The sequence below is a fragment of the Taeniopygia guttata genome, chromosome 4A (genome assembly GCF_048771995.1).
Source record: "Taeniopygia guttata chromosome 4A, bTaeGut7.mat, whole genome shotgun sequence".
In the NCBI taxonomy this organism is placed as follows: Eukaryota; Metazoa; Chordata; class Aves; order Passeriformes; family Estrildidae; genus Taeniopygia; species Taeniopygia guttata.
Genome location: NC_133029.1, coordinates 8,309,093 through 8,326,456, shown reverse-complemented (window position 1 = coordinate 8,326,456; position 17,364 = coordinate 8,309,093). Strand labels below are relative to the sequence as shown.

The window sequence follows — 17,364 nt, the reverse complement described above, 5'->3', positions numbered from 1 at the left end:
ACATGAAAACAGAACGGTGTGAAGTGTCACATGGTTAATGTAGTTGGTTGGAGAATATTGAAAGTGTCTTAGACACTGTTCTTAAAGAGTTCATGAGTAGTCAACAGCACTTAAAATATTAAATGCACATACCTTCAGATATAAACTGTCTTCAGTGTGTTACTCTTTACCTGAAATTGTGTTAGGATAAAACTTTTATTTATAAATGCAAATGAATATTTCCAGTCTGTTTTACTTGTTATTGGTATCAGTAACTGTTCTCCCTTAGATACTGATTCTTCTATCTCTTTTGCCTGAATATAGTTCTGTGCACCAAAGAAGTATCAGAGATGCTGGGAAATTTCTCTTTCAGTTTTTCCATCATTCATTAATTCCCTCAGGAATCCAAAGAGATAACAAAAATGGCAACAAGCACTGTGCAACATGCTAGAAAAAAAAAGACTTTTTTCCCAATTTTGAAGCTTGGAAAAGAGAAGTATTTTTGTTTACTAGATTTTGTGGACAAGAAAAGAAAAGCCCATCTTCAGATGGGTTTCCGGTCTGGATGAACACTAGTTTAGAGCCTTTGAGTTCATACTAGTGTTTGCACTGACTTTCTTGTTGTCTGAGTTGTTCATTTATAGAATTTAAATTTTAGTATTTAAACAGGAAAGTTTTGTTACTTGTTCAGTCCAAGAAGCAGATGTAGCGTCAAGTATCTGTTCTGGCCACTTCAGTCTAGAGCAACAGTCTTTCCTTGCTTAAGATAATGTTCCCAGGCTACTTGGTAAATTAATCATGTTATTTCATGGCTGACTTTGGAGAAATAGGTATTAATTTATGGATCCTCAAAGAAGAAAAGAAGTTGAGTATTTCAGATACCTTGTTGGCTGCAGATCGCCTGCTTGGCTTCACTGCCATGGAGTAAAGAGGGAGGCTGGGCAGAGGCAGATTTGTCAAAGACCTGTCCTACAGCTCTTCCAAATCTGCTGCCCCATGGCAGGAGGGAACTGGAGTGGGAAGGGCGGGGGCCAGGCAGTACTGGGGGCGCTGAGAAGGCAGGACAGGCTGGGGCACATGCCTTGAACCCATGGCTGTGACTACACAAAATACATGAAAGCGTGAGACCATGAAGTATGATTTCTTTATTGTTCGTGTCCTGGCTCTACTGCTGTTGATTTTCAAGGTGCCTTTTACATTGTTTTCTAACATGTGACAGTTGCAGAGAATCAAGGCATTACACTGAATATTTTAAACCAAACCACTTCTATAAGTTCCAATTTCTGTACTGTTTACTTCAACGCAGGCTCTTTAAAAATCTGTGATTGAAGTGATTAGGAGATCAAGGTCACCAAATACTCATTTTTAGGGTGAATATGCTGCATTTTAACGAGTTGCTTTAGTGCCCTCCCCCTCTCTTTCTCTGTGCTCAGCAGAGCGATCAGCTGAGCGCAAAGAGCACAGCTTTGGAAGGGCACTTCAGGTTCCATCTGTCTCTGGGAACATCTGACTTGGAAGAGGTAGCAAAGAATATGATGAGAACAGAGATTTCCTTTCCATCACAGAATGTGTCTCAGACCTCCCTGTCTCCAGCAAAATCTTAACCTGCCAGCTGTGATTCGCTCTCCTCTCCATCAGCAAGCGTTCCAGAAAACCCCTGTGATAAGGTGACACCTGAAAAGCTGGCTCTGACAAGTGCTACAGGATGAAATGCCCCTGTCCAGTCACTTCTACTCATGCTGTTGCAGCATTTTCATTCTTCTAGTATAATTTCTAAGCCTTGACCTCATTAATATGCCATTGCTCCTGGAAGCTGAGACTTTGTTCAGGGGTTTTTCTCTCCCTTGAGAATTTTGGTGATCTACCAGTATGTTCTTTCTTTTGTATTTTCAATACAAGGCTAAAATGCTTCTGGCTTCGTATGCTTATGTAATTCAGGCAGAGCAATCTGTGGTTATTTGAACCTCTGGCAGTATATATTTACAGTGAGTTTTACCTCAAAGGAAATGATGAGAGTTCGGCTGGAACATTTGACATTTGAGTTGGGTTGTTTAGCTCTGGATCATAAGAAAAGCTGGTTGAAAAAATGAAACATACACAAGTCTGGACAAATTTTTAGTTCATCCTTCAGAAATTTGGAGCTTTGATCAAAATTAGGAAAAAAGGTAATGTATGTGGATGTTTAAATGCATTTTTCCTTATTTTTGGCCCCGATTTGGAGAAACATTTGCATATTACTAAATTTAGTGAAGATTTTTTGTACTCATCATTACTTGACTCAGGAATTTTGGAATATTTGCACTTTTATATGCCTTGAAAGTCCAAAACATTTTCACCAGTAAGTTTGAATAGTCTAATTCTTGTTGGAAAATATTCAGAAAATGAGATCAGAGTAGAGAAAATACAAAGTCTGTGAGTGATCCTATTCTTAGATATTGTGTTTCTACAGCAAAAAAAGACCCTTGTTTTATTGCTGAAATAAGGTGTTACCATCATAGAAAAGAATTAGTAAAAGTTACTGACAGGGTTGTAGGAGAAGAATGGCAAAATACACTCATCGTGAACCACAGTAAACTTGGTTTTGCTCAAATATTGTTATTTTCTAAGTGGTCATATCTCCAACAAATACATTTTTGATTTTGTGTCTCTCAGGGGAAAACTATTTGCATTTTTATCTAAAATGCACTTTAATATATGGACATAGAGTCAAAACCTAGAGTCTACTTGATTCAAAGGAGGGTAAAACTCACAGAAAAGAGATGTGAGACATTTTACTTGAACTTCTCCCTCCTCCCCTCCCTGCCTGCTCTTGGAAATGTTCTCTGCTGCTGGACAAGGCCACCCTCCACTCCCTCCTGGAGTATTCCCAGCATGGGCTTCTCCTTCTCCCCTGTAAAGCCAGGAACTTGCTCTTCATGTCAGAGATACCAGCTCAGATGTCTCTCAGTAGAGTGAATTTTCATTAACAGTTCTGAGAGTGTTCCTTCATCATCCAGTTTGGTTTGCCAGCTATGAGGGAGCTCCATACACAGAGCTCTCACCATGCTTTGGTGGTAACATCTGTGATTTTGAACAGTGCACAAAGAGTGTGTTTGCAATGTGTTCTCTGACCAGCAAATATGGCTCTGAGCACTGGAGTATTTCAAGAATGCTTGGAAGGGTGTGGTGGTTGCCAGCAGTTTTTAGGTAGCTCAGGTCCCCAGCAGCTCATGGTGTGAGGAGCAGGGAAGGGCTCTGGGAGGAGACAGGGGACACACACTGGGCTCTGCTGATGTTCACATCTCACATGGCAGTGCCAGGCTGTGATGAGAAGCTGGCAGAGGTCTGCAAGCACTGCAGCAGCATTAGCACAGTGCAGTCAAAACCCAGGGATGTGAAACCAATTACCTATGGTGAGGCTGATCCAACACCCTGACCATGGAGACAATCGCGACGAGCCAAAGCTGCTAAAGGCTTTACTGTGTGTGCTCAAATGCAGGGCGTGCTCCCTTTTCTCCCGAATCAAGATCTGAAAATACCAAGTTGCCAAAAATTCATAGGCTGTAACTGATTTCTCCCCTCTAAGACTCTAAAAAATTTGCATCTCTCTTTGGACATTCTTAATGGAGTGCATCTATCATTGCTACGTGTCTGCAAACCCCAAGCATGATGGATATCAGTTCCTGGACTCTGCTGTTCTACAGCTAACATATACATAAAAATATAACTCTTGTATTAGAGGAATGGTGGTTTTATTTCTGACTATGTACCTACAGTCAAAGCATTGCCTGAAATTATTCACTAGCTAATTTAATACATTAGCTAGTGAATAATTTTTTTAATGATTTATTTGTAGATGATTTCAATTTAAAATGAGATTTTTCAGGTAACAAGGTAGGCAAATATGTTTAACAATGCCATGATATAAATTGCTGTAGCTGACAGATCCCTATAAAAATTATAACAGGCAGATGCGCAATGCAAAAAATTATTCATGTGACAGCAATCAGAAAGACAAATTACTTAGAGACGACGTACATGCTCCTCTATAATTGCTTATAAATTATTATGGTTCATGTTAAAATGCATCTAGACTCCCTAGACAACTAGATTTATTTAAAATAAGAGTAATGGGAAATTGCCAGGAAATGTTGAGGAAGAAGATGCAGTACATGCTTTGGGTGATTGCTGACATAAAAGTACAGTAACTTATTGTCAGACAACTCAATGTATATTTTCCTTAATAGTTTTGTAGCCTTCATTTTCAATTCACTCTCTGCTCAGGTTGCAGTAGCCTGGGTGGGTAAGTGGGATGGGCCCAGTGGAGCTGTGCTGTGGTTCACTGCTGCTGTTTCCCAGCTCGGGGCGGACACAATGGGACACTGTTCTGTACCCTTGCAGGGAAGAGCACTCCTGAGCACTTCCATGTTCTATGCAGTAGGGTTGAACTTGGTCAACTGGGGTAGAAGTTATGCTAAGGGGATGGGGAAGATTGACAGATAGGTGGGCAAATGGCTTTTCATTAGGAACGTAGGATAAAAATGGGCGTTTTCCATATTTTCTTAGTGTTCAAAATTTTAAAAAACCCCATCTTTTTGTAAGTGTGTAAAGTACATCCACAATAGACAAGGATTTAATTTGAATAAGCTTTCAGTCAGGCACTTACCAGGTGATTGTAGGGTAGCAGAGGAATGGTGTATATACATTTAAGTGCCTCTCTAATGCTATTATTTTTCTCACCAACCTGATTATATTACACATTGAGAGCCAGCCCAACAAAAATGACAGCAAACTTTGTTCTGGATAATGGAGTGCTGAACTCCACCTAAGCAGCTCTAGTCATTTGTGATGACAGCTTGGAGAATACTCCAAACGAGTCTAACAATGCTCACGCTCCAGTGACTGACAGCATGGCAAGAGAAAAAATTCCAGTTTCCATGTGAGTGCAGGGAGCCTGACCTAGATTTTAGCCTCTACAGCTTCAGAAGAGGAAACATTCTTACCTGTGTTCTTAATAAGAAAAAAAGAGCAAGGGGAAAAAGTCATCTCCTCTTTGATTAGTCTTTCTTCAATAATTAAGATTTTGCTTATTCTGTGAGACTTCTCCCCTCCACAGATGTCACCAACATTATAATGACTGGTTGCTCTGTTCCCTGCGTGCTCTCCTCTCTGTAATTACCTGCTCCTGGCCTGCTGCAGGGAGAGCTGTCACAGGGGAGCAGCTGGGGCAGACAGGGGCCATGGGCAGCAGCCTGCCTGCGCCTTCCCCCTCCACCCCTGTTGGGGTCAGCCTCCTGTGGGCTGCTCCAATTCTTTAGTTCAGATAATGTTAATAGGGAGAAAAGTTTTTCATGTAAATTTCCTCTTCTTTCTTTTATTCCTTGGGATGTGGGTGCTGTGCTGGGCTCAGGTTGCTGTGTCTGGTGCCTCCACTGGGGCACTGGCAATGGCCAACAGTGCCCCACCATTGTGTTGTCCCCAGGGGGCAGCTGGAGATGGGTTTTAGCCACTCTGATGGCCTGGTTGTAAATTACTGTTCAAATGCTTTTCATCTATTCCACTGCTTCCTATACTTCTACAGCTCAAATTTTGCAATTAGAATAGTAGACAAATGCACACGAGAAGGGAAATTTTCAAATGAAAGTGGAAGATGAGGCAGATTAAATGACGTGGATGGTTGCTTAGTGTTCATTTGAGCTGTGCTTTCACAAATTGTTTGATGTGGGTATGGGAGAAATTTCATTGGAAGCAGGATATTTTCAGCTTCCAAATTTGGATTTCCATATTGGGTCAGTTCCTAACTATAGAACTCGTACTGATTGTGACTCTGCTCTGTGAAATAAATTAAAACCTAGCACTGCTGTCCTTGATCCACAAGCTTTCCACGTTTGTCTCATTGTTAGTTATTCTTTGGTGTGGTTTAACTTCGTTGAACCAGCACAGGTTTGAAAGCATTAGCTGATGTGACAGGATTCGATTGACACAGGAGTGACAGAATTAATTAGATTGGCTGAATTAATTAGATCAGCTGAATTAGTTTGGATCTAAATTCCAGTTCTGGACACCTGTATTCATTCCAACTTAGGACCCTGCTTAGACTTCTGTGACTTTGCTAAATCACAAGAGAGAGGGTTCCTTTGAGAATACCTGCGTGTCCTGGAGAACAAGGGATAACCATCTGGAGAGCTCAGCATTGCCTCGCACATCCCATGCTGAGAGAGGCAGCTGTGAGCTCTGCACTGCTCTTCAATTGTAAATCACACCAGCCTAAAGAGCAGTACTTTAAAAAAACACAAAGCTTTTCAGAGGAAGCTCTGTGTGGAGTACAATGATACCTGCTCAGCGTAAAAATCCTGTCACCTATATAAAAATAATTGATAGTGTCAGAACCAGGCATTTAATGTAAAAGTGGATTGGATGAGGTTGTAGGACTGGGAGAACCAGGCTCTTTCTCCAGCTCTGCTGTGGGTTACCCATGCCTGTGCAGCAGCACAGAGAGAGGTCAGTGTGATGTTTCTTGGGGTCTTGCTCAGGTTACAATGTGCAGCTTTGGTCGTGGTGAAGGTTGTTATAAATCTGGAGGAGACACATTGAGAACAAATGCTTCAGTATAGAATTTTCAAATAATGATTATCCTAACTTGTCCTGTTGTGTGTGGCACTGTTAGAGGAAGGATACAACGGAAGCAGTGAGGAAAAGGAACATCAGTAAATTGCTGCTGGCCTTTCAGTTGATGTCATTAACAGCAGCCATTAAAAGCAATGAATTTTAATTTAAATCAATAGGATGTTGTCAGCAAGATGAGAATTAAAATCAAAATTGTAGTTAACTGGAACAGTGTGTACATAAGTTCATGTGAAGGGTTTGGTTTGGGAGCTTTTTTGATGAAGAAAGAAGTCAGCTGGCACAAACAGGTGCTGCTTTTGCACCTGCCTGTGGGGTGAGGGGCAGGAACAGGAAACACCCTGGGGGTAAAGGTGCTCCATGATATTCCTTCATCTGTCAAAACTGTCATGAGTATTGTTTTGAGTAATGGACTTTCCTTCCCTCCTGAGCTTATATTAGTTTTTCTTTTTACAAGTTTGTTTTGCAGCAAGATTTACATGGAAATTTATATACCAGAAAAGCATTAAGGTGGTCAGTGTCAACAAGTTTAACGTGTGGCTCATTTGGTCATAGTGCAGTAAAAGCTGATTTACTGTGATGGGAAAATTAAAACCTTCCGTTTGTCACAGTTACTTTTGAATGATTAAAGCAAAACATGAAAATTCGGTAGACATAATTTAGAGGCTGTAAAAGTCACTAATAGTAGGATCAGATCTGATATTCCATGTACAGAAATTTCTGCTGACTACCTTTGTTTAGGAAGAAAGATAAAAAATCACTTGATGATAGAATGCAATTGACAATGTGTATGAAATGAAGAGTGTATGAGGATATCCAACAATTATAGTTTGAGAATTGATACTGTAAATGCAGAAAAAGCAACTTGAGAGTTACCTGCTTGAATCTGAGGTGCTGCAGTAAGGGTAAAGATCTTCCATTTACTTGTAGCTTAATATGATCAATAAATTCTAAATCCTACATATTTAATGAAGTCTATTAACTTCAGGTATTGTGTTTACCTTTTGATGATCTGCCTTTGAAATATTTTTCTCTGGTTTTCTTCTTGGCTGATTTTCACACTGGTAGTTTTTCAAGCAATGAAAAAGATTGAAGTAAAAGGTCTTTGATATCTGATATGTTGATACGTGTGCATGTGCTAGGGCTGTATTGTAACTAAGATAATAGCAATGGGAGAAAAAATTGTAGGGAGAAGTGATCTTTTATTAAACTGTCTGATGTGTGTTAATTTTGAAGTGAAGTATTAATAAAACTGTTCCAAAAGTTTTTGCTGAACAGAACATCAAAAGTGGTCCTTTTTATTTGAACGACTCCTGTATTAAGTTTGATTGCATAAGGCAGCATGTTGTAATTGTATCTTGTTGTGTATAATACAGACCTCTACAGTTTGAGTAGGCTGTAGGGAAAAAAACCCAACTATGTGGAACTGAAAAGAAAATAACAAATGTCACATCTGTTATTTGGGGATTTTTTTTGCATAACATAATTAACAGATGTGGATGGAAAAGTTTTAAGGGAGAAGATTGGCATCAGATGCCAATGTACATTTTCTTTCAACGAGGAATTGGAGGATTCACAATTGGTTTACAGAGGCAAGTAGTTAAGGTGCAAAACATTTGGTTTATTTAATAAAGAATTAGTGTTTTGGGGATTAAAATAATGATATTCTAAAGAAGTGGAATTGAGCAAGCTCAGTGTGCTCTATTTATTGCCTACACATTCACAGTTACACATAATTAAAAAAAGGTGTATGAAACCCCTTAGTTGCCAATAACTGCTTTAGGTTTTTCGTATTACCCTGAAACAATTCAGCACATGCCAAAAGCCATCTCTTTTAATGTACTGTATTGCATTTCCCAAGCTGCCTTTCACTATATTGGAAAATGTATGTGTGTCTAATATTTCTTTATTATTGTTTTGCTTTCAGTTGATGGTTGCATTGACTGGTCAGTGGATCTCAAGACATACATGGCTTTGGCAGGTGAACCAGTCCGAGTGAAATGTGCCCTTTTCTACAGCTATATCAGAACTAATTATAGCATGGCCCAAAGCACAGGTCTTAGGCTTATGTGGTACAAAAACAAAGGAGATTTAGAAGAACCCATTATATTTTCCGAAGTTAGGATGAGCAAGGATGAAGATTCCATATGGTTTCACTCGGTTGAGCTCCAAGACAGTGGTTTCTACACATGTGTTCTAAGGTGAGTATTGTGTTAAAATCTAAATAAGAATGTGGGGATTGTTGGTTAAAAATGTATGGAGTATTAGATATTGGTTAAAAAATTAATTTAGCCATTAGAATTTAGATATTCATCCAGTAAATATGAATTTTTTTTTATTCTCATTATTATATATGTTACATAATGCTTTGTCTCAAAAATAGTTTTCCTAGTAATTTCAGTTACCTAGTGCAGTAGCTATAATTAATGTTCTTTCACTTAATTACTTCTTCTTTTTTAAGTACAACATTTGCAAATTCTCAATTTTCTGTAAACCTTCAGAACCTGATACTTCTTAAATCATGAAGTGTTTTAAGTACTGCACTGTTTCAAATCCTCTGAGTTATTACTGAGTTACAGTTTGAATTATTCCGATGGGATCAGGCCACAGGGAGTTACAGTTCTGTCTGGTTTTGAAGGAATGTTTATTTTAATATACAATTATGATTTATCACAAATTTAAGCAGACCTCATTTGGTAAGACACCAAAATGCATTTCTCAGAAGTGTCTTGGAACTGTTGGATGAGCCTTAAATTAAACATGTGCTTGAGCTCGTGATTTCCATCGTGTAGATGTTGATGTCATCTCTATGCCTAAAATGAGAAGATTAAAAAAGGAGGACTTTTAAAGAATGAATGAATAAATATTCCTTAAATGATCCAGTTTTGAATGAAAAGTAGTTTGCAGATTCTTTGTATCATTTGGTTTTAAACTATTCAGTTTCAGATAATAAGTTTGCTTCATCCTTGTCTGCTGTTCCTACTGAAATTAGGCACATTTCATGAATTAAATAACAAGTATTGCAGCAAATACCAGCACTGTTCAGAACCCAGAATTTACTCTCTGTCCATCTCTGCTGAGTCTTGCTGCCTCAGCTGCCTCAGACCATTGTGATCCTGAGGAATGCTGCTAAAATCAAAGATTGTGCCCTGGATTGTGGTGGTTTGTACTTGGCACCAATGTCCAGTTTAAATATTGGATATATCTGCCTAATGCAGCAGTTGGATTGTGTTGCAGCCTTTTATCAGCTGTTGTTTTTTTATCAGCTCCACTCTCAGAGGTTGGGTGTGATGTGAAGGCCCCGATTTTGAAATGTTACGGGAAGATGGTGATTTATATGATTCAAGAGAGCCATGCTTTTTTCATAAGAAGTCATTGTTGTGATAATCAAGTTACTAGTTTAATACTCTGAAACATTCTAATGCAAATCCTCTGTGAAAAATAAAGAATTGATCTTGGATCAAATTCTGGGGCATGCTTTTTTTCTGGGAAATTTCAAAACTCTGCTCATTTACATGACAAAGCAGTTTTGGTAACAAATGGGCAAGTTCTTGAATAATTCATGGCTTCTAATTTTCAGTTAAAAACTATATGACATGCTTATTGGAAGGCATTACAGAGCAACAAGATCTTCCTTGTCAGTTATGCAGTTTCCTTGCTTTGACTAGAACTTTCTTACATAATTACAGATATTTTTACCTTTTTCAGATTTATGTCAGCGCGCAGAATAATATGTGTAGTGGTTACAGATAAATGACTATATTTATTCCTTTATCAAATTAATCTTTTCTTCCTAAAGCATGGCAATGTTGTCTTGCTGTTATTGTTTATAAAACCATAGGAGGCTTAAAATAGTGGGGGATGTAGCAATAGTAATTGATTTTAATTTCATTAAAATTGAGCTAGATGTAATGTTCTGAAATGTGATCACATTTCTGTGGGAGACTATCCACACCATTAACTGTGTAATTTCAGCTTTATTAATCCTTTTTTTTTTTGGGGGGTGGGGTGGTGGGGATAAGCAGATGTTTGCGTTTTAGTCATTAACCATGTTCACCTGCTTTATGAGAGTTAAAAGGTCCCAAATGAGAGCAGTAATTCTAGAATATGATTTTATTTTCCAGAAGCATTAACAATCTCTGTTACAAATGCCATCTTTTGTAGAGTGAATTAGCAGGAGCTGGTAGATAGAACTTGATGCAGTGGAAATGAAGAGGTGACTGTCTCCATCAGTGTGCAACACTGATGTTTAGGGTTGCATGCACAGCTGAGTTTTTTGGTTTGGTAGCTGAAAGAAAAAAATCTGGGGAGGAAAATGCTTTTGATTCAAGATAAATTTAAAACTTTTTCTCAACAGAGAATTTTTCATTCAGGCTCTTTAAGAGACAATCAGAAGCAATTCAATTGTAAACTGATGGCTTTCTAGCCACTCACTGGGGACATGTGACGCTCTGTGCTGTCCAAAGCATGAAATTCCACATTTGCATGTCCCAGGGGCCAGTTCCACCACTTCAAGTCACCACTTCCAAGCTTGGAAGAGCTCTGTTATTTGTGCTTGTCTTTGCAAAAGGGTGAGAGGGGATGGGATGCTTAGATGTAGTGCTAGGGACAAGTGGGATGAGGTGTCCTGGTCCCAGAATTTCATGAGTGGAAATGATGGACTCAATCTTGATCTAGGAAGGCACTAGTGAGAGCTTTAATTTACTCTCCCCCAATTTGTGACTTTTTTCCAAGTCAACACAAGATGACAGATAAGAAAACTGTATGGGGAAAATGTTAGCTGTACTTTTCACTGAATTTCTTATTTGTTGAAATGTTTCTTTTTGATTCTTAAAAAAAAAAAAAAAGCAAACCTGTTTTTTAAAAAGCTGCATTTCCTGGTTTCTCACATGTGCTCGTAGGATCAAAGCATGACTATCAGTGAAGCAGTGTGAAGGAATTTTTCAGAACCTGCTTGAAAAGGGTGGGTATAAGCAGGTGAAGGATAGGCTGCTATGACAGTGATTTGAAGATGGGTAAAAATTAAATGTGTCAGTGAATTCTTTCTTATGCAGAACTGTAATTTCAAATTTCATAATGACTGTTTTGTAAAAAACCTGTAATACTGCATAAAATTAAAGAGTATTAGATCAGCCTTTATAAATTAGATTGCTTCTCTGGACTGAAGAGATTTGATATCATAATTTAAATGTTGCCTCTCCTTTATTAACCAATTAAACATTATTCCATAGACAGGTGTGGGGGTGTGTGTATAACAGGAGGAAGTTACTGTTGCATTAAAACCTACTTCTCCCTTCTCATAATGCATTTTGGAATTGAGCTCATACTCAGATGCAAACTGAAATGTGATATTTTCTTCAGTGTTAAGCATATGAAAAGGGCCTGATTCTGCAAGGACTTTTAAGAATGCAGAGTCCAGCTGTGTCAGTTAAGCCATGTGAATTCCATGGATCTTCTTTGTTCTTGGATGCCTTTATTTTGTCAAATTAGGGATACTGCTGCTACATCCAGAAGGCATCCTAAGTAATAGATTGCTGTGTGTTTCATTGCAGTTCCCAGGTAAATGCTGTGACGTTTGTATCATGACTTTACTGCCCAGTGTGGAAATGCTGTGTTCTGGAGGTCTCCTTCCAGTACATACCCTGGATATGCCATTAATCCTCCAGCACCCAGCAAAGCTACTTTCAGATAAAGCTGTTGGCATTTCTGTTACAGAGGTCTGATGTTCTGGGATTTTCACATCAGCACTCTGGACTGCAGCTTCTTCACTGAAGAATTCAGAGATGAGCTTCAAAATTATGAAGCATCAAATGAGAACATGGAAATTACACTCAACCTAAATGCATAGGATGGGCCTAAAGTTCTGAGTCTGTAGGACAGTCTTTTGCCAGGTCATGATCTGCTTTTGCTCTCTGAACAAGTACATCTGTTTTTCTGTGTTAAAAGCCTGTTTTATAAACACGGAACAAGAACTGGGGCAAATTAGATCATCTTCACCTGGTGAAAGAAAAGATGATGAGCTGAGGAAGAAATCTCAGCAAAATTTAGCCTAAATTTGCCATCACCTAGGGGCTGCTCATGGAAACCTTCTTCTAACTAGGCTCAGCTCCAAACCAAAATGTAGTCAGGATTTAAAGAATAAAACCAGTAAGAGTAAAAAACATAAGTACATATTTGGTGTTAATTAACTGTTGGTGATATAAACTTGATTCCCATAACATGAATCAGAAGGGTAGAAAATTTGGGCCTCAAGAGGGTACAGGGGAGCAGGAGGTGAAAATTTGTGGTCATCAAACTGGCTAATGAAGCTAAGCCTTGATTTTTGTACAGGATGCAGAATAACAACAGAGTGAGGGCCTTAAATGCCTGTGGGGGAATAAGCTTGCAGATCTCTAATACTAGCATTTGATGCCAGACAACTGCTGACAAATCAAGTTAGAAAATCTGTGCATCCTTTTTCCCTTGCTGTATCCCTGCGTTCACAGTTCTTGATGGAGAGCAGCATTGCTATGGACATGCACAGAGGAATGGAGCCTTTGCTGAGCCATTGGTGAGCTATTGAGATACCACTTCCTGAGCAGTAATAAAACACAGCAATAGCAGGTTTTAAGCCTTCTGGCTTCTGAATGTCTGTGGAGTGCATGACCAGCAAATCACAATCAGATTTAGACAGCCTGGAGGGACTGGCGGTAAAATCTGCAGCTCAGCCTGTGTGCTCTCACTTCAGAGGATGTTAGGCAGGGCTTAGGGGCTTGTTGCAAGTGCCTGTCTGGACTGCAGAATGCACCCACCAGCCCAGGAAAAGCTGCACACCTTCTCTTAGTGCTGAAAGTCTGGCTTCTGAGCAGCATGAAAAAAGCGTGTTTTCGGATCCAAACAGAAATGTTGGACTAAGTCATAAGTCACAAGGTGAACATGTGTAGGGGTAAGGTTGCTTTCTCTGCAGCCATCTCTTGTGGTCCTTACAATATGTGTTTCAATGCAGTTCTTCATTTTGTTGATGGCAATACAGAATGTTTAGCTTTTCTCAGCATTCAACTGCTTATAACAAAGGTGATTTGTATCTCAAACCCTGTTGGATGCAGCATTGTAATTCCAGTTTTGCCATAGAATATTTTCTTCCATATCTGTTACTGGCAGGTGCTTTCTCCCTCTTAGACTTACTCTGGAAAGATTTAAAGATGATACTTTCTTGTGGGCTAGTGTCTTTAATTATTGGATATCCAAGAGGAGCACATCAAAGTAGCTGATGGATTACATATCTCATAGTTACCTCTCAGTCTTTCACACTGGTGTATGATCAGCTTTCCTGTACACACGTCTGTACAAGCAGCAACATCTCTCATTTGGAGCAAGTGGATTCAGTGTGGCACAGGCTTTCCAGGCTCTGTATGGCACTAGCATTAAATGCCACACATTGAAAGTGGGTGACATTTCCCACAATAAAATTGACTGATTCTGTATAAGCAAAATCCCTGTGGGATATAGTATTCAATCCTTGAATTCAGTGCTACAGCAGATACATTAAAAAGTCAGTATGATCTATGATAAAATAAATTTTTTTTGAGGTTTTATCACTGAGATATAATGTTTTGGCATTATCAAAATGCAGGGGAAAGTGGAATCAGAATGCTTCTACATTTGTACCTAAAATAGTGTAAAAACTGATGGTACTCCTGCAAATCATTTTGATGACATTGTCTTTATTGAGAGAAATCTGTTGTGTCTATTCTTTGCAGAAAAACAAAGATTTGTTTCTCTTCCCTGGTGATATGTGTATTTCTGCTCACTCACCCTCCTCCTCTAAAGCTTTTAAAGAGAAATTATTCATCCTCGGTCGCTCTGAAAAACCATGTTTACTGTTGATGAGAAGCTGCAAGAACAGTCAGAGCTTCAAGCAGAAATATCCATTTGTGGTTGGAGGGTATCCAGTGGCTTCCCTGTTGCAGTGGCATGGATATAAGTAAGAATATTGTGAATCCTTCAGTTTTCCTAATAGTGCAGTCCCAGATTTAGGGACTTTTAAAACAACTGACCTTACTTTGTAGCCTCTACAGGTTGTCATAACAAAGCTCCCTGTGCTGCAGCGCCTCAGTAATGTTTCAGCTCACTGTCACTGGTTGCTCCTGAAGTGCCTTCCCTGGTGGGCTTCAAACCTTGCCTAGAGCAGAGAAAGGGTGCAGAGTGGAGGGACTGCTTCCTCATGCAGTCAGACTTTGCCTGCAGGAGAGCTGCTGCTGAGATGTTTCAGCCCTACCCAGCCATCTCTTCTCCAGCAGTCAGGGAGTTTTCATTTCCCTTCTGTTCTCCAAATAACAGTGACAATGTCTCACCCAGATATCATTCCTGTTGGAATCCCCATGAAGCCAGCTGTAACTACAACACATCAGTAGGAAATGTTGTCTGTGTCCTGTGAGTGGACAGACAAATGGAAAGTTTCCTGAGGAAATCCATCATGCCCAAAGTGCAAGATGACAGAACCGTAGGAGTTAAACTGATATTTGGAAAGTGATACTGGAGGAAAATTTCCTCTTTTCTGGCCACCACTTTAAGGGAAGGCACAGCCAGGAGGACTCAGCTGCAGGACTCAAACAGTTCACATTGTAAGGACATTCATTTCATGATTCTTTCATTCCTTGTATACCCTGCAAGACAATAACTGATCCACTGGTTTTCCTGCTCAATTGCCCGTGTACAAACAGAGCAGGACCTGCCTTTCAACATTGCATCTGCAAAATAGGACTTATGTGCAGAACAAAGGCTGTGCTCCACAGGTTTTATTCCTCCAGGCAATAAAATCACTGAGGTTTAGCAATGCAGACAAGTCTGATGGGTGTCTTCAATGCATCTTTTGTTTTGTGTGCTAGGTGTCTAATTAAAAAAAAAAAAATCATAGAGGAGTAGATATGCTAATCTACACAATGTGTGTTTTGAAAGACATAAAGGAGAAAGCGTTCAGTCCTCTCAGAAACAGAACAGGGTATGGCAACTGCAAAATTATTGGAAGGGGATTTCTTAATACTGTCCTGGGAGCAGTTGTTCCTGTGCCTCAGATTTATGTCATTTGTAATGGGGCTTTTCAGTAAGACAATGTGATTTAACATTAATATCCAAGTTCTAATAGAAAAGTATCAGGAAATAAATGAAAAGGGCCTAGTCATTTGCAGTAGTAAACTTTAAAGCAATTTGCTGCCTTGTAATTCTTAAGGACAAAGAAGGAATTTTCCCCCTGAGCAAACCCAGCCAATTACAGGATTTCTTTTGCTAGAATAGGGTGTCTGAAGCTGACAGAGACCACCTAGTTCATGAACTGAGGTGTGATATGCTGCAATAACTTGGTGTTCTTTTGGCTTCTGCATTTCTTCTGTGTTCTGTATTTTATTTTCACATACTCAATTCCAACATTTAGTGACTAACATTGGAGACAAGTTTGGAAAAAACCCCAAACCTGAGGAACACTGTTGGCCTGTGTGATTCAGCTTCAATGTTGGGATATTTTCTCTGTGTCTGGGTAGTCCCTGTTGGAATGACTGACTGGTGATTTGCTTTTTGTTTGCATCTGTCACAATGCAGAGGTCATCGAGACCAGGGCATGTGTGTGTGAAGGCACCCAGAAAAGAAATAGCTCCTCCTGACCCTAACCATGTAAGAACCAAATGGCTGTCACTTATTCTTCTTCTTTCTTAAGACACACTTAAGAAACATAATACTAGAAATTACCCATGAATTTTCAAATCATAGCCACAAATTTTCAAATCATGGCCTTGCTGTTACTGGCTGCATCGCTGACTATAGTAGGCACATCCTGACATTTTATGCCACATTTCCCTCTTAAAATGATGTCAAAATTAAATTTAAACTTTAAATTTGGTAAGGTTTGGTGAGAGAGACCCACCTATGAGATGCTCTACCCAACTGCCATATCCCAACGTCTTTTATTTTTCGTCCCAGGATCTAGAAGTACAAAAGTTCTCTAAAGATGGCTAAACTCATAGTGAGAAGTACAGGTCTTGCTTTTAAGTGCCTCTGGTGAGAACTAGATTGTTGACAGGTGACTTAAGGGAGACATTCCTGGATATCTATTTTTTCAAGCTGTCATTAATGTGGCCTTTTAAAATTACCTTTCAGTGACTTTGCTCAGAAGTTCTTTTCTTTTGAATAGAGAGAGTATAGCCTTTCTCACTGTAAAACATGACCCTCTGGGACATGCAGTATGTTTTAGCCAAGGTCAAATTGTCTTGTTTCTAGTGACTCTTATGTAGAGATTGGATCTTAGGAGAAAAGAAGTGCATAAAGAATGAAAATTCTTGATGAGTAATGGATTAGTTCCCCACAGGTACTTTTTCTTCTTGAAGAGAATATAGCCTTGAATAGTACCTTTGTCTGACTTCACCACCTCTTCCTCTGTTGGAGGAAGTAGAGATAATATAAAAGCACTGTATTTGTGACATTGTGCTGGTTTAGCACCTAATTTCTGAGATAATACTTTCCAAGGTGTTGTTTTCTTTTACCGGGGGATCTTGAAAACTTGTCAGATGGTAAAGGAATGGTATCATGGAATTAGGATTTCTCCCTTTCAGGCATAGGAGTTGGTTGGTATTAGATAACAGCAACAAGGAAGCAAGATACAGGACAGGAGTGTTTGGAGCAATACCAAGGCTAGGTACCACACACAAGCCACAGAATCACTGCACCTCTTGGCCTTTGGTTCAGGGAGCAACTGCCAGCCTGTTGTTCTCTCACTTGACAAATTTATAAGAATTAAAAATCAAAAAAATTTCA

At 39.3% G+C, this 17,364-nt stretch overlaps 1 protein-coding gene across 7 annotated transcripts in view; it reads left to right on the top strand.

Moving 5' to 3' along the window:
- The window catches only part of IL1RAPL2 (interleukin 1 receptor accessory protein like 2), a 340,252-nt gene that overhangs the window by 166,691 nt on the left and 156,197 nt on the right, over nucleotides 1-17,364 (top strand). For 6 of the 7 annotated variants that reach the window (XM_030272569.4, XM_030272570.4, XM_030272571.4 and 3 more), the window contains one exon: nucleotides 8,510-8,783. The exons of the other annotated variant lie outside the window; for it this stretch is intronic. In XM_030272569.4, coding sequence (XP_030128429.4) covers nucleotides 8,510-8,783 — 274 coding nt within the window. The remainder of the gene's footprint in view (nucleotides 1-8,509; nucleotides 8,784-17,364) is intronic. 7 annotated transcript variants of the gene reach the window in all.